The 24,895-nt window shown below is 39.8% G+C and overlaps 1 protein-coding gene across 5 annotated transcripts in view; it reads left to right on the forward strand.

The window, feature by feature from the left end:
• The window catches only part of CYRIA (CYFIP related Rac1 interactor A), a 125,917-nt gene that overhangs the window by 97,566 nt on the left and 3,456 nt on the right, over window positions 1–24,895 (forward strand). For 4 of the 5 annotated variants that reach the window (XM_023728236.1, XM_023728235.1, XM_004373041.2 and 1 more), the window contains 8 exons: window positions 11,435–11,556; window positions 12,765–12,870; window positions 14,725–14,861; window positions 15,344–15,421; window positions 15,601–15,717; window positions 15,807–15,886; window positions 17,544–17,670; window positions 22,924–22,994. In XM_023728236.1, coding sequence (XP_023584004.1) covers window positions 11,435–11,556; window positions 12,765–12,870; window positions 14,725–14,861; window positions 15,344–15,421; window positions 15,601–15,717; window positions 15,807–15,886; window positions 17,544–17,670; window positions 22,924–22,994 — 838 coding nt within the window. The remainder of the gene's footprint in view (window positions 1–11,434; window positions 11,557–12,764; window positions 12,871–14,724; window positions 14,862–15,343; window positions 15,422–15,600; window positions 15,718–15,806; window positions 15,887–17,543; window positions 17,671–22,923; window positions 22,995–24,895) is intronic. The other variant, XM_023728238.1, reaches the window with a different exon arrangement.

Consider the following 24,895-nt stretch of genomic DNA (forward strand, 5'->3'; position numbering starts at 1 on the left):
TATATATCCCTAAACACAATAGATGGATCTTGATAGAAGGGGAAAAAATGTGGAACAGCACTTCAAAGTCCCAAAGAATCTAAACTTACTGGACGCATTGAAACTGGTGAACCCTGGGACATTCTTCACACCTTGAAACAGACTATCCCCTAAAGTCATCTTTAAACAAATAAACCAAAAAAAAAAAAAAAAAGAAAAAGCTTAGCTCAAAAAGTAAAGAATGTCATCCTTAAGTATTATGCTTTAAAAAGTATATGTATCTAGAAGACCAAAGTGACAACACTAACTCTAAAACATAGATGAGTAGTTTAGGGGGAAGCAAGTCTAAACTAATAGGGATGACAAAACTAGAACAGAAATAACAAGAATGTTGATACAATGTAAAGAATGTAACCAATGTCACTGAACAATATACGTAGAAATGTTAAATGGGACCATCTTTTAATGTGTGTATTTTCACCAAAAATAATTAAATTAAATAATACATATGTAAGCATTTCATATATTGGCAAAACTAGTATGTTTAAGCTTTGTTTATCTCCTGTATGTCCTCCCATTTGTTCACTTTTATCTTGTTTGTGTCTTTGTCTTTAAAATGTGTTTCTTGTAAACAACATATAGTTGGCCCTAGATTTTTTTATCCAGCCTTATAATATTGACCTTTTAATTGAGATGTTTAACCCATTTATGTTTAATTAACTGTTGTGTGTACATTTAATTAATATTTTGAGTCCATCTTGGTGTTAATGGCTTTTTGCTGCATTTGCTCTGTTTCTCTTAATATTTTTCTGCCTTTTTGCATAAATCAAAAATTTTTGGTATTCTGTTTCATCTTTTCTGTGGACTTTTTCATGATGCCTCTCAGTACTTACTTTATAGGTTATAATATACATCTTTAACTTATCACAATCTACTTCAAAATGTATTCTTTACTTCATCAATTTAAGAATGTTACTACAGTATACTCCCAATCTCCACCCTTCCACCCTTTGTGCTTTTGTTGTTAAATATTTTGCTTCTACGTCATATGCTATAATCTCCACATTGCATTGTTATTATTTTTGCTTTAAATAGTCTTTTAAGTGTGTGTGTGCATGTGTATGGAGTACCTGGGTGTTGCAAAACGTTAATGCACTTAGCTGCTAACCCAAAGGTTAGAGGTTCAAGTCCACCTAGAGGTGCCCCAGAAGAAAGGCTTGGCAATCTACTTCTGAAAAATCTGCCATTAAAATCCTATACAGCATACTTCTACTCTGACACACATAGTGTTGCCATGAGTTGGAGCTGACTTGATGGTACCTGGAAACTAGTGCACGTGTAGTGTGATTTTAATAGGCCCTTTTTATTTATTTACATACTTATTCTGGTGATGTTCATTTCTTCTTACACAACTAAGCCTCTATTTGGTATCATTTTGCTTCAACCTAAAGAACTTCTTTTAATATTTCCTTTAGCTCAAGTCTACTGAAGAAAAATTCCTTCAACTATTTTTTCTGAAAGTGTCTTTATTTCATCTTCACTTTTGAAGGATAGTTACTTCTTTATGTAATTTTTTTTTTTTCTGGCCTACATTATTTCTTATGAGAAGTCAGTCATGAATTCTTACCTTTTCTTTATCTCTGCTTTACAGAAGTTTGACTATGATGTGCCTATACATTATTTTCATTGTACTTATCCTGTTTTAGGTTCTCTGAGTGTCTTGGATCCGTGGGTTGAAATCTTTCATTAATTTTGGAAAATCCTTGACTATTACCTTTTAAAATATTTTTCTGTCTAATTATCTTCATCTTTTTCTGGGACATCAATTGCATGTATGTAAGACTGTTTGATATTGCTTCACATATCTCAGATGCTCTTTTCTATTTTTTTTTTCTCTTTGTGTTATAGTTTGGGTAATTCTATTGTCTTGTCTTCAAGTTTACTGATACTCTTTTTTAATGATAATCTCATCAAAAGATTTTGTCATCTCTGATGTAGAATTTTTTATTTTTAGTATTTCCATTCATTATTTTAGTAATCTGAATGTACTTGCTTAAATTACCCATCTTTGCATACATATTGTTTGCCTTTTTACTCTATCCCTTAACGTATTTATCATAGTTATTTTAGAATTATTGTCTATTAAGTCCAACCTCTGGGCCATCTGTAGGTATGCTTCTATCAATTTTTTACTTTCTTGTTGATATTTTCTTGCTTTCTGTTTGTCTACTCTTGTTTTGTTAATTGAATGCCAGACTGCTTGTCTTAAGGAACAGTAGCGCTGATGTAAATAAAATTTGCACCAGAAAAGGAAGTGCCATTTCTTCTGTCAGGCCATGAATATGAGGGGTTGAGTCAATCAAGTCTGGCTCTACATTTCATTGTTGCTTAAGTTACATTCAGATTATTTGAGGAAGAAATCAGAACAGTGCCTTTAGCAAAGCTTGGGATCTGAAGAGTTTGTCTCATTCTCATGCTTTATCTTCATGGTTCAGCAGGCCCCATGCGCCTACTTTTCAGGATGGTTTCTCTTAGCTCTTTTGTTCCTCTCCACTGATAGATAGTCAACTGTCTGGTGAGTTTCTCCTGAGTTTTTCCTCTTTGTATACTACAGCATATCTGGCATGCCTGTGTTGTAGAGGGCACCTTTCTCAGCTTTCCTTCCACTCCCCAGGGATAGATGACCACTGCCTCAAACGAAACAAGACCTAGAGTCTGGGAGGGTTTCTCTAATTTTTTTCATGTGCCTTCATGCCAAAGCTGACCAAGGACCCTGACTCAGAGTATTTCTCTATTTTCATTTTATGCTCCTGATTTTTCTTGTTAGCATTTGGTGAAGGTTCGTGGAAAAGAGTTGGCAGACATGCACAGATTTCCCTTCTATCTGGTACTCCAGAGCCTCCAAACTTTCCGGCCAGCCCACACTCATACTTTAGAAATGTGTTAAAATTCCAGCTATTTTCTTTTTACCTACACTTACGGCAGATTTCTCCTCCTCCTCTGCTCTGCCAAACCTGAAAGCACCTGTGGTTCGTATCTCCTAGGAAAGATTTGTCTGCTTTTTGGATCGTAGTTAAGTAGCTTACTTTGTAATCTCACCTTTCCTACAGATTAAAATTAACAAGGACTTTATAGATTATCTAACTTGTTCTCTTTGTTAAAGTGGGAAAAATGTTATTTGTGATTTTTTTTAATATCTTGAATGAAAACAGAACCCCTGACTACGATCCTTTTAATTGTATTTTTTAAATGCTCACAGAGGATATCCTATGTACCAGGCACTGTGCTAGTTGTGGTATGAATAAAACTCAATCTGTACACTTGCAGAGCTTACAGTCAACTTGGGGAGGCAGATATAAAAGCAGCCATCTATAACAGAGTGTTGACAAATGCCCTAACAAGGATACATCCTGTGCTATAGGATTCATAGAAGAAAATAAGTTAATATCATTTGGGATAAGGTAAAAGAGGGTTGGAGAAGGACAAGTCTGGGAAGGCTTGCAAGAATGGGTGACAATTTAGCTTTAATGATTCCCACATTAAATGTCTTCTTTTCTAGGAAATGCTCTTAGCCCATAACTCGTTATTCCTCAGAAATGTCTGTGCAGTTATTGTCACTTAACTTCCACTTCATGATTACTTTGCTTGTACTGTTGTATTAACGTGTTACGGATCGTTTGTAGCCTTATTTAACTTTCCTTGAGGACAATGACCTTGTTTTATTTATTGCTTCATCTCCTGATTACCCGTCAGTATGGCAGGCCCATAAAAAGTACTCAGTAAATATTTCCTGAATCAAATGATCCTGCCCTCACCTTCCTAAGATCCTTGAGGACAGGAGCTACATATTTGGCTCTGTATCTACCCAACATGCCCAGTGCCACCACTGGCACACAGTAAGTTCTCAGTAATAAATCCATCTGATTGATTTTCCACTAATTTATAATCTTTGCTCCTTCTCTTCAATTCTGAATTTTGTCGTCCTCTCCTACCTTGTCAGGGTACTATTTAGGAAATATGGAATATTTGGTCAGTGTGTCAGAATTAACTGCAGGGAGAAATAAGTCTGTTAGTCATACGAGCCACTGCCATTTAATCATCCACTGCCTGGGACACTGTTGGAAATCAAGCGCTATTAGGTTTCTTTTGAAAGTGTGTATTAGTATCTACTAGTGTTCACTTGCCCTAGGTGAGGATTTCGATGATGTCTTACACTTATTTTATGTGTTATCCGGTGTCCAGCATGGGGCTGGGTATGAAGTAAAAGCTTAGGAATATTGGTTTTGATTGATGCTGATCAAGTGACTATATGCAGAGCATCTCCTGCATTCCTAGCATCTGGCAGGAACAGCAAGGGTGAGGGTGAGGTCATCTTGGTAGAGGAAGAAGGCCTCATGGGCAGAATGGGGCACATACATCTAGGAACATTAGAAGAATATGACCTCTTCTTCAAGCAATACGTAATTGTATTGGACAGATAAGATGTAAGCACGTTGGAGAGATGAGACAACAGTACAGGCAGAAGAGAAGAAGTCTTCAGTTGTTAGAACGCATAGCAGGTACTGGGCTGGCCGGAAGAAGTCCAGGTTCTAGGGTGGGGAAAAATGCTTCTTGGAATATTGGGGCTCAGAAATGGTTTTCTTATAAGACAGATTCATCTTATGAGCGTAATAGGAACACAAAGAACAATAAGGTAAGGGTGTTTAGAAAGGAAGTGTAAAGCTTCCAACTCATTGTACTCTCAGAAAAGCTCTGAACATTATGACAATTACCTTTCGATACTACAGGCTCCTCCTCTTTAAAACAAGGGAGGAGTGAGTCAGATTAACCTATCAGCTGAGATTTTTCTGTTGACTCAGACGACTTCCAGCTACTGCTGATCTCTTCTTTCATCTGGTACAGTTTCATCTGCTAAGATTGTTCGGAGGGGACTAGATAATCTTGGGAGAGGAGAAAACCAGTTGTCGTCGAGTCCATTCTGACTCATAGCAACCTATTGGACAGAGTAGAACTGCCCTAAAGGGTTTGCAGGGAGCGGCAGATGGATTCGAACTGCTGACCTTTTGGTTGGGAGAGAGAGAGGGGAAATAAGAGATGTATTTTGATCTAGTGTCCTCACTTTACAAACGAGAAAAACAGACCAGCCTGGGGAAGCAATTTATTAATGACAACCCAGACATTCAGTCACAATGATTCCTTAAATTTCTAGCACTTTTTTTTAGTCTTTTAGTCTATAATTTCAACATCCTTATAACTCTGCCAGGTAGGGAGCAGACAGAGCTAGTATTAGCTTCTCTTCCTTTTACTAAGAATGAATCTGAGGTGCAGAGAGATTTATTTGTTTGCCCCGACGTCTAACAGTCAGTGAGTGGCAAAGCTGGGGAGAGGACCCAGGTCTCCCAACCCCCAACCCTGGTCACCCCCACCCCTTCTAGTACCACAGGAATCCCACTGCACATGCATGAATGAGACAACCCTTCAAGTGTCTTAATCCTCCCAGCTCTTTTCAGTTCCTGGTAAGATTGTTCCATAGGAAAGGACTGTGCACTCTGTGTGGGATGACTAATGTCCCTGTAAAAATAAATATGTCAGCCCAGTCACACTTATATTTTCCAATGGACCTTTGCAAGTTTACGTTGTTTCTGTAAGCAGTTAATATTCTGCTATAAATCATTACCAATTGTACATACCCAAATGTTAACGATAGGTAGTTATTTATGTTTCTTAGTTTATACTGAAGGGAAGAAGGGTTGAAGGAGTGAGGAAATGAAGAGCTATACATTTAATTTATAGCTTCGGTAAAAACCTTTTGCTGTACTTTTCTTTGGTGTTTATACAGTGGCCTTTGGGGTGCAGAGATAGCTATATATCCTATTGATGAAATGCCAGAGCTCCCTTCAAAACCAAAGATATCGCCAATAGATTGTGTTTTCTACACATACTATCTTAGGTTAATTTGTTTGATTCTCTGTCAGATTTTGAATGCACTCCTAGATAGGTTGTTAGGAGGAAGTATGTGTGTTCCTGGTGTGTTTGAAGACACAGTGAGTCCTTGGCTGATTTACAAAGATAAGAGCACTTTGATTCAACAGCTTTTCTCCAGTGTGAGCACTGTAGTTGCATCCTGTGATAGGTTCACCACAGACATTCCTGACAAAGCATGTTGCCACCTTCCTCTCTATTAGCAGGTAGAATGCTAAGCACTCGGCTTTAAATAAATATCACCATAGTCCACAAGGAAATCCTCCAATCTGTCTCTGCTGACACCAAAACGTTGGCAGTTCATGTTCACCATCACTAGCAAATGGAGCCAAAGGAGGATAAATATGTCCTCTGCAAACAAAATCCTGTTTAACTACCATAAATGATAAATGAGTAGTTCTTCCATTAAAAATTGTAGGAACTTTGAATTTAGTGAGTTCTTGACAATAAATATATGTATGCAAGGTCGTGGTATACGTGATACATTTTCATACTTTCCACAATAGCAAGTCCAGAACAGGGGTTTAAATCATTGTCTGGGTAATGGCCTGAATAGACTTGTTTCAGGGCTCCTGGAAGTATTGGTTTCTGAAATTGCCTGTATAAATCACAGGGATTTTCAACAGCTTCATTGTTAAGACAGTAGTACTCTCAGTTTTGTCTAACCATTCTCCTCAATTTCAACGAAATAATTGGTAATCATTAGAAGTTTAGGATTTAGCTCTTAGAAGAAACGTCACCAAAGAATTCATTGGCCCAGGCTGAAAACAAAGATCCATTCTCCATCAGTAGGATTAGGCATGTGTATTTGTGTGTGTGTGTGTCTTTGACTGAAGGTCAGTCTTTGTTTAAAAAAAACAGAAAAACAAAACCCATAGTTTAGAATTCCTGTTTACTCAGCAAATGCTTTAGGGGGTTGCCAATAGGTTAAATATAGTAATTTCAATCACCAATTCTTCAGTCTCTGGATACCTTCTTTGGCATCTGGAAACAATAAATTTTAAAAACGGGGTCACCAATTGAATCTGAATATGGAGAATACTAAAAGTATGGACAGCAAAGCCTCTCAAAGGGATATTCCAGAAAGCAAAATGATAAACAGCTTTAGGATTAGAAGTGTAAACATAAGTGCAGGTTTTCACTCTGTCAACTCAACAAGTATCATATTAGTGTGCTAACATGCCAAGAAGACATTGAAATCATAGATAAATAATGGATGATTTAAAAACACAAGTGTTAACGAAGATGTGAATACCAAATTTGATTGTAGATAAATGCATACCTCTTAATGGTAACCATTAGAGATGTAACAATATAAAAACCATTTGGGGAAAAGAGGCAGAGGGGAGGATCTAGATGTAATAAGACCTGTATTTCTTTTGCTGCTTCCCAACACCCACCATTCACTCCAATTAAAAAATATATATATATTTTTTTAAAATTTATTCATTGATTCATCAAGTGTTTATCGAGTGTAGGGCAGTACATGGGGAACTGAGGATAAGAATGCAAACCCTATCTTGAAAGATCCCAGAATTCAAGGATAGGCAGATAAACCATTACAAAACATATTGTGAGAAGTAGATATAGTTCATTCAATTATTATTCAGCAAAATTTTCTTGATCATTTAGTATATGTCAGGCACTGTGTTAGGCCCTGGAAATATAATGTAAAGTGAAACAGATATGACCAGAGCCCACAGACTAATGGATAAGATTCTTATTACTTCGTCCTGACAGTCTGATCACTTAGCTGGAGAATGAAAGTAAGACTTCTATTCCATATGGAAATCATAGGCCTCCATGGAAATTGGAATCAATGTTAAATGACACCTAGGGTTACACGGTCATCTTCCCATCTAAAAAGAGAGACAGACAGACTGACAGAATGACTAGAAATTCTCTTCAGTATGTGTTTAGTCACGGAGACTTGGAAGCCAACACCACTCATGATATGAGTGCTCTGTGAACCCAGGCTTACAACAAACCTAGCCCAAAAGGTAGGGACCATGCTGTTGGCACTAATGGCCTAATTATTAGCTGAAAAAGGGAGATGACTTCAGTTCCATGACTGGGGAAAAAGAAAGAAAATAGGGTGTCCAATCAGACTAACAAATTATGGAATAAAATGAGCCAACAAATTTCTAAGCCCAGATGAAGGAAGGAATGATGGATTGAATTTCTCCCATCCAAACTCACCTCTGCTGAACCAAGCCCCATGAGAAACATTTCTAATATGACACTAGGAAATCTGCCAAGAGGAATAGTTTCACAGGCTGGGGACTGAGGGTCTTGTTTCACAAATCACCCAGGTAGCAAGAGAGAGTTACTGATATCTTGGAAGGTATTCACCACAGCTCCCAACTCTGTACCTCAGGGCCTCCACATTGCTAGCCCAGTGGCCCATTGTGGTTATATAAATGTCAGTGTTGGTTTGTGTTAGGAAATGTCCCTTAACCTGGTATAGCCTATCCTTAGTCAATACCATTCTTAAGCCACCCTATCGGAAACTGTTTTTTTTTTTATTGTTGTTGTTTTTAAGAGCCATAAAATTTATGCATATTTTATTCTCATTATATCTATTTATCTTCAAGGAAACAACATCTGAGAAGTTATATAAATTGATTTAAAACAAAGCTGAAGCAAAAAACAAACAAATTGCCGTCAAAAACAAACCAGTTGCCATCGAGTCGATTCCCACTCATGGTGACCCCATGTGTCTTAGAGTAGAACTACACTCCAGAAACCACTATATTTTTGAAGCACTTAGGAAAGTCCTCTGTTTTTAAAAATTGACTTTGAAATCTTTTTTCTTTTGTGTTTAAGTAATCATCAAAAGGATTTTGTGTTCGTATTGTTCTCCAAGATCTTCTCTTGTAGCGCACTAATTATGTTTTGTCCAAAACTTATCAAGTGGTGACATGCTAAGATTCAGTCAGGAGACAACCAAGATCAAAAGGTTTCCTTTTCTGGACTCAAAGTATCTTTTTTTAAAAATTTTTCCCCACATACTATTTTATAATCATATTGAAATTGACTTATATGCCCCTCAGAATCTTGGTTACAGACTCTATTTTGCTTTATCCTTGTTAAATAAATATCTGTCTAGGAAATTGTCTTTGTTTAACTTGTCATTTTTTGATGTATTCATTAAGAGAGGGAACAGATTTGCATTAATGAGTATTTCATTTTTATTTGTTTTCTAGGATCTTTGCTTTGTGCTTGTGTGTTTTCTTCCCTGACTTTCATCTTATGGGAAGTTACCAGCATTAACCTGAAGTTCTGTTCCTCTGAAATACTTTCTCTAGTTATAGGCTTCCTAGCTTGTGTGATTGTGACTGTGGGTTTCTGTTGAAGACACACATATCACTTGGAGAATATTTTTGGAAAGCAGGAAAAGACAAACTCTAAGATGGATTAATATTGAGAGTAACGTTGTACTTGAGAAAGCTTACCAAATGTTTGTGGCAACCAATGAACCAGCAGAAAGGGATGAAGGTGCAATAACATTTTATCCTCCCTTCTTTTTCCCAAGCTAGACTGTTTACTCTAACCTGGCTGGTCTCTGTCCTCGTCTTGGCCCAAGCTTTGCCAAACTTTTATTCATGCTGCCCTCTCTTCACTGGTGCACTTCCTATGGCCTTCCATTTACCCATCTCAAATCCCACCCCTTACATTAAGCTTTTTTCACTCCTCCCAGGCCACAGTCATGTTTTCCTCCTCTGAACCCTGATGCACATGTATGTTTAAAAAAAAAAAAAGTTGCTGTCAAGTTGATTCCAACATACATTGACCCCACATTTGTCAGAGTAGAACTGTATTCTATAGGGTTTTCAGTGACTGATTTTTCTGAAGCAGATCTCTAGACTTTTTTTTCCTAGGCACCTCTGGTGGACTCAAACCTCCAACCTTTCAGTTAGCAGCTGAGGTGTAAACCATTTTCACCATCCAGGGACTCCACATGTATTCTCTAGTTGAAATCTGTCTCAGTCCAAAAAGTATAGTTTGCAAGGTTTCTGGATGGCCTAAGAGGGCCTGTGATTTTTATTTTTAAACAGAATTACCATATACTGATGAGTTCCACCCTTCATTTCTCAGGTAACGCCACCAATTTCTTAGGTCTTAGGCAAAACCTGGTAAGTAAAATGGTCTAAAGAACTCCGTAGGCATCACTTGTCAAGGGTATGGTCTTGGGATAACGTAGATCCAGCAGATGGCGACTGAGCAGAAGCAGCCACATCTGGCCCAGCCCCTACTCAGACAACCTTTCTGAAGGAGGCTTGTTCAGCATGGTCATCACCTTACTTAGATCTCACCTGTATGGTGAATTATGTCTTTTATACCCCAGAGTAGAACTAGGAAATTATTACCCCCTTGTAGCTCCACAAAGATTAGTCAAAACTGGGATTTGATCCGGAGAGTATTACACTAGGTAGAACTCTCTCCTCATGCTTTCATTAGTGAAGTCAGCTGAGAGAATTCAGAGTTTAGGATTTAGATATTTGAGAGTGGAATTTTTAAAATGGCATCGGTCTCCCTTCTCCATTGCTAGTACCTTTGTTTTAGATCAGATGACTAACTCCTTACTAGCCAGGCAAGTGGCTATTCTGCAGGAATTGTGAGATAAATAAAACCCAGTCTTCTTCACCACTCAACCGCTACCCACTAGCCCCCAGAGATTGCTGCTGGGGTCAAAAACTATAGGAATGGAGTCAAGTAACAATTCACTGATCAGCTGAGGGGTGTTTCCTCCTGGTCCTTCTGTGGCTGTTAGAATATGTTCTTCTTTTATGTAAGCTTGAATGTGCCACTTATTTTTTTGTGGGTAACATTCACAGTCAAGACCAAAGATAAGAAGAACCACAATTTTTAACGTGAACTGCCTGAACCTTCTTTGTCAAAACTCTGGAGCAAGAGTTCATGTTAAATGAGAAGTCTCAGTGCCTTCACATATCAGTGTGTTCTGGAAAAATACTTCTCCCTCATGGACTTGAGGGACTAATTATGCAATTTTTAAGCTTATTTTTTAGTGTGGAAATGTGAGGGGACTTATTTTCCCACCTGTGCTCTCAGTCACAAATTTTCCATCAAATCAGAAATATTCAACAGCTTCTCCTATTAAAAGCAGACCCCAAAAGACAAGGTACACTGCTTCTATCACCCAGTGCACTGCTTGGCACATAGTAGGTGTGCAAAACGTGTTCCACACTAATAAAATCAAATGGGTGCCTACAATGATTTCATCATGCGTGGCTTACTGTGTGCAGAAAAAAATGAATATTTTGAATTGAACAATGGGCAGTAGTTTTGTTAGTGTTCTCTTTGGAGCAGCCTGTTACATTAATACGTAAGTAAAACCCAAACTTACGGGAAGAAGATAGGATCGTCTAGCAGATAGAGCTGAACACCAGTGCTTTTCCAAGCTGTTTGTAAACACAAGCTTTCGGTGTCTCTTGGTTTCCCTGCTGCTCAGATGCCCAGCCCACAGAAGGAGAGAGAGAAATATGGAACCAGATCAGCGCGGTCCTCCAGGATTCCGAGAGCATCCTCGCAGACCTGCAGGCTTACAAGGGAGCGGGGCCAGAGATCCGAGATGTATGCCAATGATAATACTGAGCTGACAGCACCCCAGGAGGAGAAAGGAAAGCCACACACGCACACACACAGCAAGATTAAGTAATAGCCCTAGTATTTCCTAGAGTACTAGGAAGAAAAAGGAGGGTAATGTGTCCTTGAAAAATGTATGAATGACCCCTTTTATTCTAGTACATTAATCTGAGCACACAGTGCTGTAGACCGTGTAAAATATTAGTTAGCCATTCTCTTCTTCTTATACACACATTTAATACCGCAGGACTCACATTTAAACAATAAATTGTCACCCTATTACTTCGTGGAAGGAACACCTACATATAAAGTCTATGAACAGTGGTTGAAATATGAGTTGTAAGGTCTGGGTTTACAGATACTTTCCAACATTTTGTAATAATTTCGGCAGCTTCCACTAGTGTCACAAACAACAGTCATAAGTAGCCTACAGGTCTGTTGTCTTATAATGTCTTATGAGATAAAATAAATAAGTAAATAAATAAATACAATAACAACAAAAAAAAATAAGTGAACTATCAGTTTGACTTTTGAAAATGCCTTAAAGACAAGAAACCTCAACTCCCTTTATTTAAAATACTTACTTTTTGGAAATATCAACAAACACAAGCATGCATGTGTACACACACGCAACTCACCACTGTGCCTCTGAAAAGAACACCATTGCCATCATAATCCCCAAACTGATGAATCCCAAACAAGAGAATATTTCTAAAAAAGTAACGGCCTATTAAGAGGCAGTTTTTCTAGTTAGGGGTCACCATTTAATTTAGCTAATTTCAGTAACATTACAGACTAGCATATTATACATATAATAGAAAAAGGAAAATATCTATAGGGTTTACACTTCATGATGAGCACTAGCTCTACTTTAGAAGAATTAAATAGTGATGGAGGAGGGGTGAATTGCCTCCAATTTAAATGTGACCTTTTTTTTACATTCAGGTTAACAGAAACAAGTCCAATGACACAGGATCTAATATAGAATCATTTGCATTATACTGAAGTGTTAAAATCTCCATTGTATATGAGCATCTTGTGAGACAGCCCCAGGAACTGATGCAGTTTAAGTAGTACATATTAACAGAGTACAGCAGGGATTGTATTTTTTGCTAAAATCATTTCTCAAGCTTAAGGAATTTGATGTGGAGCTTATTGCTTCTTTTTAAGCAGACAGTTCTATCATGTTTTTGTAGGCAATTCAAAACCCCAATGACATTCAGCTTCAAGAAAAAGCCTGGAATGCAGTGTGTCCTCTGGTTGTGAGACTAAAGAGATTTTATGAGTTTTCCATAAGGCTAGGTGAGTATGTGTTTATAGTATTCACGTCCCATGTATGAAGTTTTCTGTTGGCATTTGAGAAGGTAGCAGGAGGAGCTCACCATATTGGAAGATGTCTCCACATCCATCGTTGTGTGTGATGAGAGGCCGTTCATGGGTGGCAACACTTGCCATTCTCATTTCTTTCAATCCACCACCAAGTTCTTTCCTTGAAGTACTGGCCCATTTAGAGTGTCTCTACTGGTAGATATCCCATTGGTTGTCTTCTCAGCTATGCCCAACTCTTAACACTTTTACAGCAGGCTGATCACATTTCTGAATGACAGAGAAGTTGGAAGATACAAGTTACCTGCTAGACTCGAAAAGAACTTGGGTGGCTGGAGTCATTTGATGAATTTAATGTAGTGAAATACAAGAAAAGCAAAGATAAAACTCTCCATTTAAGCTTAAAAAAAAACACTGTACAGGTATAGCATGGTTTTACAGAACCAAGAATAAAGCCAAATCTGGTTGACAATAGGCTCAATGTGACCAGCAATATGATATAACTGCTCTCCACAGCAGTAAAACTTTCTCAGGCTACATTAGTTAATATAGTATATCTAGACCAAGGAAAGGAATAGTCCATTTCTATTCTATTTTTGCCATAATGAGTGCCACATTTTAAGGGAAAATCAGATGAGTTGAAATACTTTGGAGGAACAACAGGCGTGATGTTGAGATGACTCAAAACTAAGCCCAAAGAAGAGAAATTGAATGAACTGAATCAATTTTATAACAAGAGGGGGCTTCTGAAGGCTTTCAGATAGAAGAGGGATCAACTTCTCTCTATATTTTCTCAAAGTGTAGGTCTAGGCCTAATGACTGAATCCTATGGAGTCAAGTTTCAGTTCAACAGAAGGAAGAAGACCCCTCAGAATCAGAGCAGGCCAAGGTAGAACTGGTTGCCTCAGAAGACAGTGAGTTCCCATAGATGGAAATGTTTAACAAAGACTAAGGGTATCCCTTGTAAAGACACTATAGAAGGCATTTAAGGACTGTGTAGAGCAAGGATTAGCAAACTTTTCTCAACATTACCAGATGTTAAGTATTTTAGACGTTGTGAACCACACAGTCTTTGTCACAACTACTCAACTGTGTTGTAGCACAAAAGCAGAAATAGACAATACATAAACGAATGAGTGTGTATATATTCCAATAAGACTTTATTTACAAAATCAAGAAATGAACCAGATTTAACTTGTGGACCATAGTTTTCCAACCCCTGGTATAAAGGATTGGCTAAATGACTCTGTGCTGTTAGAAACATATCAAAGAGAAAGCTGGAGGGAATGCTTATAAACAGGCAAGTGGGAGTAGTGAGCTGCAAGGGCAATAATGGGGGAAGATATGGCAATGAGTGAGTAGAAAAATAGTCTTAGGATTAGGTTAGAGTATAGATGCAGAGAAGAGATGATAGGGGACCAAAGGTCTTTCTCTGCAAAGCACATTATCTGATCTATGCATTCAGGGCCACTGCTTTATCTAATCCTGTATTATAAATGGATATCTCATGCACATGATCCAAACACACATACTTGTGGTTTTCTGGGAGTGTTTGGAATTAAGACTGCTAAGCGTGTGAGGCTTAGAGAGAGACATTTGCAGAACTCTGTGGCCGGAGGAGGCTTCTGCAGTGGAGGCAGCCTCCTGGAGCACGTGGGACTCCTGGTCGTTGCCCACACACAACATGTGTCACACAGTTAGGGGGAAAGACATGAAGTAGGAAAACCCAAGTAGGTTCTCTCTGAGATTGTCAGCTGTGGCTGAGAATTGTGCTATTTGAAGGATCTCTGTGTACCACCTCATACATATATTTATCCTTTTGGCTTTCAGAAAAAGCTCTTCAGAGTTTATTGGAATCACTAACCTGTCCACCCTACACGCCAACCCAACACCTGGAGCGGGAGCAGGCCCTGGCAAAGGAGTTTGCGGAAATTTTACATTTTACCCTTCGATTCGATGAGCTGAAGGTTAGGCCCAAACTGCCTTGGATATTTCACAACAAACCTTTACTGAGTACCTACTGTGTGCAGGCACTCTGCTAGTGTTCTAGGGTGGGGAGACTGAGAAATGAATAAGACATAACTCCTGTCCTGGAAGGACCATGAGGTGGTAAGAACTTGCATTCCATGGAGTAAAACTAATTTAAGACAGTGGTCTCTGCACGTGAAAATTCAAAATCCACCAAATGCAGTAACAGAAAACCTTTCCAGTTTTCTGTTCTTCAGCAAATATACTTTTCCTGGAGTCTGATCCATTTTACAAACTGAGCATATTTTAAAACAACGAAGCTACAAGTACATATTTCTCTGTTTGTTTTTTTTAACCAGAAGTGTTTTGCCTCTTGTGTAACAAAAAAGTCCTGGTGTATTTACCAAATCTAGTGTCCAGGCTCCTAATGTATTTCTCCTTCTGATGCTCTGATGCTCCTTTCCTCTCTCCTGGATTTCAGATGAGGAACCCAGCTATTCAGAACGACTTCAGCTACTACAGAAGAACAATAAGTCGCAACAGGATCAACAACATGCACGTGAGTCCTTGAGTTGCCTGGGCCTTTCTGCCCTTCTCCGTGGCGATTTTGTTTTCTGCATCTGGAAGCACACAGGAAAAAGACCGCTTCCCTGTCTATAATTCAATTTCCAGAGGGCATCATTTGGGGATTTTGACCATCTCTTTACAAATTGCATTTTCTCTTCTTATTTTCATCAGCTAGACATTGAGAATGAAGTCAATAATGAAATGGCCAATCGAATGTCCCTCTTTTATGCAGAAGCTACACCAATGCTGAAAACCCTTAGCAATGCCACAATGCATTTTGTCTCTGAAGTAAGTGAGGTTGAGTGACAAGTGCTTTTCTCTTAATTGGACATAAAAGCTGCTAGCAAGGCTAACGTATGTTTGTGTCTCCCATTTAGAACAAAACCCTGCCAATAGAGAATACCACAGACTGCCTCAGTACAATGACAAGTGTCTGCAAAGTCATGCTGGAAACTCCGTAAGTTGAAATCAAAGATGTAACTCATTGTCATAAGTCCACCCAGCCAGGGCCAATTGTCCCAGGAAGAATATCTGTTGATAGTGATGATGATGATGATGATGATGATGATGATGATGATGATGATAACATCTAACATCTAACATCTTATTTAATCTCATAAAGAACTCTGAGTGATAGGTGTATGTATCCCCATTTTGTAGTTGAAGAAACTGAGGCCCAAACTGGGTAACTGACTTCCCACATGTTGTATAGATAAGTAGATACCAGAACCAAGGCTCAAATCAGAGATACTGATGAAGACACGTAAGGAGCAAGTGGAGGGTTGGGTTAAATGACTGAGTATTATTGGAAATCCACTGAAGAGGAGGCTTGGCTGAAGATTTAGAACCAAGAGTGGAAGTGGTAAGGATGACAATGGAGGTTTCTCTCTCTCTTCCTCTCTCTTTTCTCAGCAGTTTCTTTATACCTAAGAGGAGCCCTGGTCGTGCAGTGATTAAGTTTTCAGAGGCAAACCAAAAAATTAGTGGTTGGAACCCACCAGCCACTCTGCAGGAGAAAGATGTGGCAGACTTCTTCCATAAAGATTTACAGCCTTGGAAACCGCATGGGGCAGGTCTACTCTGTCCCATAGGGTTGCTATGAGTCGGAATTGACTTGATAGCAGTGGGTTTCTGTGTACCTAAATCAGTTCCTAGGATTAAAAAAAAAAAAAAAAAAAAAAAAAAAAATTGTTGTTGAGGATGAGGCAGCATGGTGATGGATAAATCTGCACAAGATCGCCTGGATTCTGCCTGGGTCTCTGGCCCCTCATCTGCCTGTGGACAAGTAGTCTGACCTCCCTGGGCCTTAGTTTCCCGTCTCATGATGTGCCCATAACGCCACCTACCCTGCAGAATGTTTGGGAGGGACAAAGGCATCAACAGTAAATTTATAATATCTGATGCCCTGTTCAAATTAGGATGGCATTAATTTCAAATATTTCACTTATACCAAAGTTAAGATTTAATCCAAGACAGAAAATAGTAATCATGTTCATTGTGGTGCCAATTCATAGTGAAATAGGTGCTAAGAAAGCCTGTGCAATTGGCCTGCATCATCTTCATCATCAGGGTTCCTGTTGAGGTAAATGAGCAAAATTCAAACTCCACAAATACTCTCAGCTCAATGAATAGTATATAATTTCTTTCAGGTATCTTTGCCGATCCAATTCCATCTGCAGTCTGTGTCTTAACAAAGGAAGTTACTGTGGCTGGAGACATGATAGCTGCTCTGTAGAAATGAGCCTGATTCTTTTTCTCCGTAATGAAGCCATTATTCTCTATAATCGTGGACAACCAGAGGGACCCGCTATAAAATATTCAGGATTGATGGGCACGGGAGTGGTGTACATGATCAGCCGGCCTGCTGAAGGGCAGAAGAGAAGAGAATTTACTGCCCTCTAATTTACCTTATTTTCACACTGAATTGCTGGTTGGATAGATTCAGGGAGAATTATCATCATGGGTTTCTTTAAGAGCATATTAACCCAGTCGTTGCAGGTCTGGGATTGTTCTCAAGAGAGGATTGAAGGAGTTTAAAGTAGCCAGTTGTGGGGCTGAAGGTGAGCATGTGCCGACAAGGAAGTAACACTGCTGCCATCTCCCCTCTCTTCCAGGGAATACAGGAGTAGGTTTACCAGTGAGGAAACACTGATGTTCTGCATGAGGGTGATGGTGGGCGTCATTATCCTCTATGACCACGTCCACCCTGTAGGAGCTTTCTGCAAGACGTCCAAGATTGATGTAAGAACAGCTAAGGAGTGGGCTTTCCAAATAAGCGCGTGAGAATGGTGCCAAACAGACCTTGCTTCCCCCCTCTCTACTCCTCCCTCCACTGCGAGTAGTCTTTCCAGGATACAACCCCACTTGTGGCAGTTGTCTTCATGGCAAGAAGTCCAGTCTTCTCTGTGTGCTTACAGCGAAACATCCCCACCTCCAAAGGGTAGCCGAGATGCCAAGATGCTGATTCCCTCAGCCCTTGGTGCAGCCGAGAAGACCAACAGTCACTTAGCTTTAAGCTACCCCTTTCATTTACCCATTTACCCAGTGTGACACACACACAAACACACACACACACACACACACACACACACACACACACATAATACATGCCTTAATGTGAAACGAGTTGGGACATACTGGATTACAAGACTCCTCAGTCAGATCCCAGACGACCTTTCAGCTTCATGTCCCACCACTTCCTACCTTTTGCTCCACCCAATTTCTATGCCTTGTCATCCTGAGTGTGCTTGAGCCCTCCCTCCTGCCCAGCACACCCTCCCTCTTCTCTGAGAGGCAAAATCCTCTAAAACACTTCTCAAACGTCACCTCATCTAGGGATACAGTTCCTGTGTCCTACATGGGTCAAAGCCTTGCTTCTCTCTGGCCCCCAAAGCACTTACCATTTTGTGTTTTCTAACTCCCTCACAGACTCTAAGCTCTTTGTCAAAAGGGCAGAAACCATTATTTATAAATCTAATGTCTCTTCTACTCCCTAGCACAGTCCCTGGCACATAGTGCATAGCACTCAATAGATGTTCCGTAGAGATTGTTTTGAATGAATATAATTAGAAAACGCATGACTCTGAAGCTTTCTTGTTGATTGTGGAATAAAGCATACATCCCCTTAGCCCAGAATTTGCTAACAGCACCAAACCCCATAGTGTATCCATTGGATTAATTTAAAAACTCTTTTTACTAACTTACTAACTTGTGCTGACATGGCGAAGTTCATTCCCCTGTTCAGAATAGCATCTCTGATGCTCTAGCACGGTGTAGAAAGTCAAAACGCCCAGAATGGCCAGGGTTCTGCAAAATACAAGGAACTTAAGTATCAATGAAAAATGCAACTTGGATTATTCACTTTGAGGCTCTGAGTCCCCAGCAGAGCTGGGCATGGCTCTTCAGAGGGTCCTTATGACATTTCTTTTATGTTTTTTAATGAAGTATTGTCTTTTTTTATTGTGATATATAGATAACAAAGCATCTGTCATTTCAACAATCTTCACACATACAGTTCAGTGATATTCAATATTTTCATCATGTTGTTCAGCTATCACCACTTATGACATTTTTAATAGAATTACTTTCTGTTTGCAAAGAGAATAAGTAGCTGTTATAGAAAATTTGAAAAATACAGAAAATTAAATGTATCTCTCATAACCCCACCACTGACAGATGACCACTGTTAATAAGTCAACGTACATGTGTCCCTTCTTCTTATGTAGATGTTTGTGTGTCTGTCTGTTTGTATGTACTTAACAAATTAGGAGCATGCTATACATGTCATTTTAAAGTGCATTTAATTCATTTACTATATCATGGACTTTTTTTTTCTTAAATAAATATATTTATTGTATTCTGTGTGAGGCTTTAACGTTTTTATACTGTAGATTGAGTATAAATAACTCTTTGAGTAACTTTATAACTATCATTTGAATGTATATTGAGTTTAGTACCTGGTAATCATAGGACAAGGAGTCCTGGTGGTGCAGTGGTTAAGCGCTCAGCTGCTAACTGAAAGGTCAGTGATTTGAACCCACCAGCCGCTCTGCCGGAGAACAATATGACAGTCTGCTTCCGTAAAGATTACAGCCTTGGAAACCCTATGGGGAAGTTCTGCTTTGTCCTATAGGGTCACTATGAGTTGGAATCAACTCAACAGCAATGGGTTTGGTTTTGTTTTTGGTTTAATCAAAGGACATTCCAATTTACCAAAGTTTTTTTGTTTTTTTTTAATTTGTCACAGAGTTAACCATTAAAAGGACACTGGGTACAGTTGTATCTGTGCCCTAATCTTTAAACACTTGGTTTTACATGTCATTTACTGAGTATTTCTGTTGAGCTCACTAATGGTATATAATGTGAAATCTAGCCACACACAGTCTTGATGAAGTCTACTTGTGCATGCAGGTCTCATTAAGAAAGGTTTGTTCATATTGAAGGTTACATGTGTCTCCAAGAAAGTTTCCGATTTGCTTAGCTCAACTATATTCAAGGTGGCCCATTTCCTTTAATGATATAAAGGGTCTTCTCCCAGATGTTAGTCTATTTCTAAGTCAGTAGTTACAAGCACTGTGTTTATAAATCTTTAGAGTATCAACATCAACTGTGAATAAACAGGTATTGATTTGTCAGACCCTGGAATAAATACTGTATATGCACTTCCAAAGAGCATGACCTGAAGGGCCAAACAGATGCATGGTGAGCTCTTGTAACCCAGTTGAGAGGGAAACGCATCTGCTTAGAGGCAGATGCAGGCAGGGGCCAGAGGGCGATGTTTGAGGTGGGCCTCAAAGAGGGTGTAGGATTTTCTCAAATGGGCAGATGAAAGGAAGTGTACTCTAGGCAGAGGGAGATGTCAGAGTGCCAGCAGGAGAATAGATGGCAATCTTGGGTGCCAGGAAAAGCAGTCTTGGTAAGATGTTGTTTTCAGCTGATTTCCTTAGAGTCTCATGAAATGATCTTTGTCCCCGCTCAAACCTCACCCAGAACTCTAGACCCCACTTCTTCTGAACACCTGAAACATGGCATGCCCCAAACTAAATGTTATCCTGCCCCTCCTCTTGGGTTCCCTGCCTCAGGTGTTCTACCATCATCCAACCCGTCTCTAAGGCAGAAACCTAGGGATTATTCTAACTTCCTCCCGTTCCATCAATTCCCACGCCCTGTCAGTCATCAAGCCCTATGGAATCTGTCTCAGATTAATCTACCCATCCCTCCCTTCTCCATGCCTACTGCTTCTGTATACTCCATACCCTCAAAGGCTCTCCCTGCACCTCCTAACTGGCCTCCCTATCACCAGTCTTGCTTCCTTCTGATCCCTTTCCATATTAACCACATTATCAGATTGTTTATCACCTCTCAAGGCTTCTCCATTTTCTATAGGTAAAGGTCCCAAACGTCCTAACATGATATTAAACTTGCATGTGATCTCGCCTTGTCTACATCCCTGGCTACATCCTGGTATTCCCTACTTTGAGCCCAATGCTGTAATAATCCTGGAATAGAACTAGAAATCCCCAAACTGTACTCACTGGTCTTTCATCCCTTTCTTATATCTCTGTTCCCACTGCCCCTTAGGCTTGTTTTATATGATGATTCATCACAGTAGGATAATGAGTTATTTATCTCTTTTCTGTCAGTGGTCCATGGGCTCCTTTGGGAGGGGAACCATATCTCTTCATCCCTGGGCCTTATCCCATCCCTGGAACCAAGCAGGTCTGGGGTACCCTTACCTGGCTTGCTGTAGCCTCTCCCCTCCTGCACCCATGACAGACATCTCTAATTGACCACAACATTCTTTCTTGGTGAGCCTATATGTGACCCCCAGATAATTCTCAACCCTGTGCTCTTGGCTGCCTCCATCAATCTGTCAGGACTTATCAGGCCTTTGAGATAAAACTTTGATATGTGAGAATTTGACCCACAGAAAATACTTGTTTCTAAGTGTCATTGTAAAAGAGGCTCTTAGTATAACCAAATCCAATATACTACATGAACTTCTGAGTCTAAAATGAGTGATTCTCATCTTTGCAGAAAGTCTTGCTTTGCCAAAAAACCCACTAGAGAATATGCATAATATAATGCAATCTATATAAATTTAGTTTTCATGTACTTCCCAAATTATGAACAAATTGTATTCCAAAGGCACAAAAAGCTAATAAACTTGCCTATGTTCCCAGGGATACTAAACTAACAAGCTGGGGTGAAACCCAGCCATTGTGCCTCCATATGGTTCACATTCTTAACAACTGTTTTTTACTGCCTCTCACAGATGATTAAGATGTAGATCGGCACCTCTGGGAGTGTAGAGCCTTGTGAGGGAGATAAATTAATTTGGGCACTAAGATTTCCAAGGCTCTATAATAAATGCCAAAATACGATGTTCAGTGCTGTTGAAATACGAACAAAGATAAAACATTTGACTGCAACAAGTTAGAAGGATATGACCTTTGAGCTGAGTCTTGAAGGATTAGTAGGCAGACAAAATGGAGGTGGCGGCAGGCATTTAGATGGACAGAACTGCATATCGAGAACACAAATGTGGTGGTTACTACTACCTGGTGGGGGCAGTGAGGTCAGGAAGGGCTTCCTAGAGTTGGTGACCTTTAGCTGAGTCCTAAAAATATGGTTAAGGGTTTGCCAGTCAAATAGCTGAGGGAGGGAGAGCATTCTGGGCAGAGAGATGGTATAAAAATTTTCAGATTTTAATTCATGGAGTAAATATTAGCTGAGCACCGCTACAGGGAAAGCCTTGCACTTGGCTCCCAGAGTACAAAGACAAGATCAAAGTCTCAAGTCTTTGTCCCCAAATACCAGACAAGTAAAATATACAGCTGCAGTATAGTGTGAAAAGTAGTATGATTCAGAACAGTACAGAATTTTGGAGGAGCACCTCACCAACCTGAGGGGGTAGAAAGGTCTGTTGATCATTCCTGTGTTAGATGTCTATGGACAGAAATAATGTGACATTATCATGAAACCAAAAAACCAAACCCACTGCCATCAAGTCAGTCCCAACTCATAGTGACCCTATAGAGCAGAGTAGAACTGCCTCCCCAGGGTTTCCAAGGCTGCAGTCTTTACGGAAGGAGCTGTGGTAGCAAGATGGTTAAAGCGATCGACGATTAATCAAAAGGTCGGCAGTTCAAAATCACCAGTGGCTCTGCGGGAGAAAGATATGCCAGTTTGCTTCCGTAGGGATTTACAGCCTTGGAAACCCTGTGGGGTCGCTGTGAGTCAGAATCGACCCGATGGCAGTGGGTTTGGTTTGGTTAGGATAATCTTTACGGAAGCAGACTACCACATCTTTCTCCCAAGGAGTGGCTGGTAGGTTCCAACTGCTGACCCTTCAGTTAGCAGCCAAGTGCTTAACCATTGTGCCACCAGAGCTCCTTGCAACATTATCATAGACAGATGCTATTATGGATAGGTAATATTATGGATGGAATTACCAAGATGCTAAAAAAAAAACCTTGTGTTTTCTCTTCGTAGATGAAAGGCTGCATAAAGGTTTTGAAGGAACAGGCCCCGGACAGTGTGGAGGGTCTGCTGAACGCCCTCAGGTGAGCCCCGGCCACTGACCACGGGACAGCTCCCCTGCAGATCTGTGGCACATTTAGCATGCTGTTTGCCACCAAGGGTTAGAGCACCAGGCTTAACCCTTTGTGTTTTCTGGCACTTTTAGCTTTCCAACCACTTGATGAGGTCAGCATCATTTTTAATCATCTCTTTTTTACAGATGAAAGAAATTGAGGTTTAGCAAAGTCAAGTAACTTGCCAAAAGGCATGCAGTAAATGGCAAAGCTAGGACTTAAACCCCAGTCTCTTTGACCCCACAGGTCATGGGCACAGTGGTTTGTGATTAGTGGCCTCATTTTCCGAAGAGTCTCTCTTTCCCCTTCACCAGCCGTCTCCAGCTCTACACATGAGAATTACACGGGAAGCTTTTAGAAACACGGATGCTGAGGCTCCACCTCAGACCAGATGAATCAGAATCTCTGAGGAAGGGGCCCAGGCACACAGTTTCTTGTTGTTCCAAAGCTCCTTAGGTGATTTCCACGTGCAGCCGGAGTTGAGAACCCTGCTCTACACTGTCCAGATGCTGAGCATTTGGTCAGCTGTGGCTTGTTCCAGATGCTAACTGCTAAAAACTAGTGCGCAGGAACCTTCATGCTTTCCACAGCTGTGTTTGGCTTAATTTACTTCAGGGAAGGGATTCTTATTTTTTCAGTTGTTAATACATCCACACAGTGTTGAATCACTGCTGCAATGCAGCTCATTCCAACACTGGATCACAGTCTCAAAGGCTTAAGGTTCCTGCTGTCTTATTCATCTTTGATTTCCCTAGTTCCACTCAGTGTTGTGTAGGCAGGAAGTGTTCAATAAGTATAAGTGGAATGGATGAGTGATCGATAATCCTCTACATACATTCATACAGCATTTATGTTTAATACGCTACTTCCAATCATAATGTCTCATTTAATCATCACAGCTCAGATAGGCAAGGCTAGTCTATTATCCCCATTTAATAAATGAAGAAAATGAGATGCACATGAAAGAAATAAACCAGACACTGAGGTTGATGCTATTTTGAGGAGCTGTTGAGTCATCATGCTCCAGAACAGACGTAGCTTCACCATAAGAGCCTTCCAGATTGTATGAGTAATCAAAGACTTCCTCCATTGGTGTCCATTTTACCCTAGGCTGGCTTTCCACATGCAATAAAAAGACTTTAGCTTCTGAAGCTTTAGAATTTTCCAAAGCGTCATTCAGTCAAGCAAGACTTCACTGAGAGCAAGGTGTTAGGTGTTGAGTTCTTAGTGTTGGAATTTGTGTCTCCTGTAGACACTGTGATGAAGTGAAAACAGCACAGGCTTTCAAGACAGCCAGATCTAGGTTCGAATCAGAAATCACAAACTGTTCACAAATCACAAATTGCTAGCTGTGCAATCTGAAGTGGGTCATTTAACCTTTGTGAACCTCAATTTTCTCATCTGTAAAATGGAAGCAGTAACTTCTCTTGCAGTTATAACTTGTGAGGATTTAAATGAAAACTTAGACCAAATGTCTAGAACATGGTCAAGATTTTATTACATGCTAATTCCCCTTTCCCCTCTTTTCATAAACTATTTCTAAACCAGGTTGATATTTGGATGCACGTTTGCACCACTTTTTTTTTGGTTTGTTTGTTTACCTGCATATTTGCCCCCTTGTGGTGGCAACGAGGATAAGAGTTGCCACAATTTAGGAAACTGTAAACTTGTAAGTTTGAGTTAGTTTGCTATGATAATACATATTTTGAAATTTGTGACCTTGCAGGCAAAGCCTAGATGCTTAATATTCTGCACTCAATCAAGTGAAGACTTCCTCCCCAGAAAATGAGATTCTTAACATCTCTTCTGTGTAATTATTTGATTAGGTGAAAGATCTACTTGTTCAATAACCCGAATACAAAATTCCTTTG

This window comes from Trichechus manatus, unplaced genomic scaffold (genome assembly GCF_000243295.1).
Source record: "Trichechus manatus latirostris isolate Lorelei unplaced genomic scaffold, TriManLat1.0 scaffold00023, whole genome shotgun sequence".
Classification (NCBI taxonomy): Eukaryota; Metazoa; Chordata; class Mammalia; order Sirenia; family Trichechidae; genus Trichechus; species Trichechus manatus.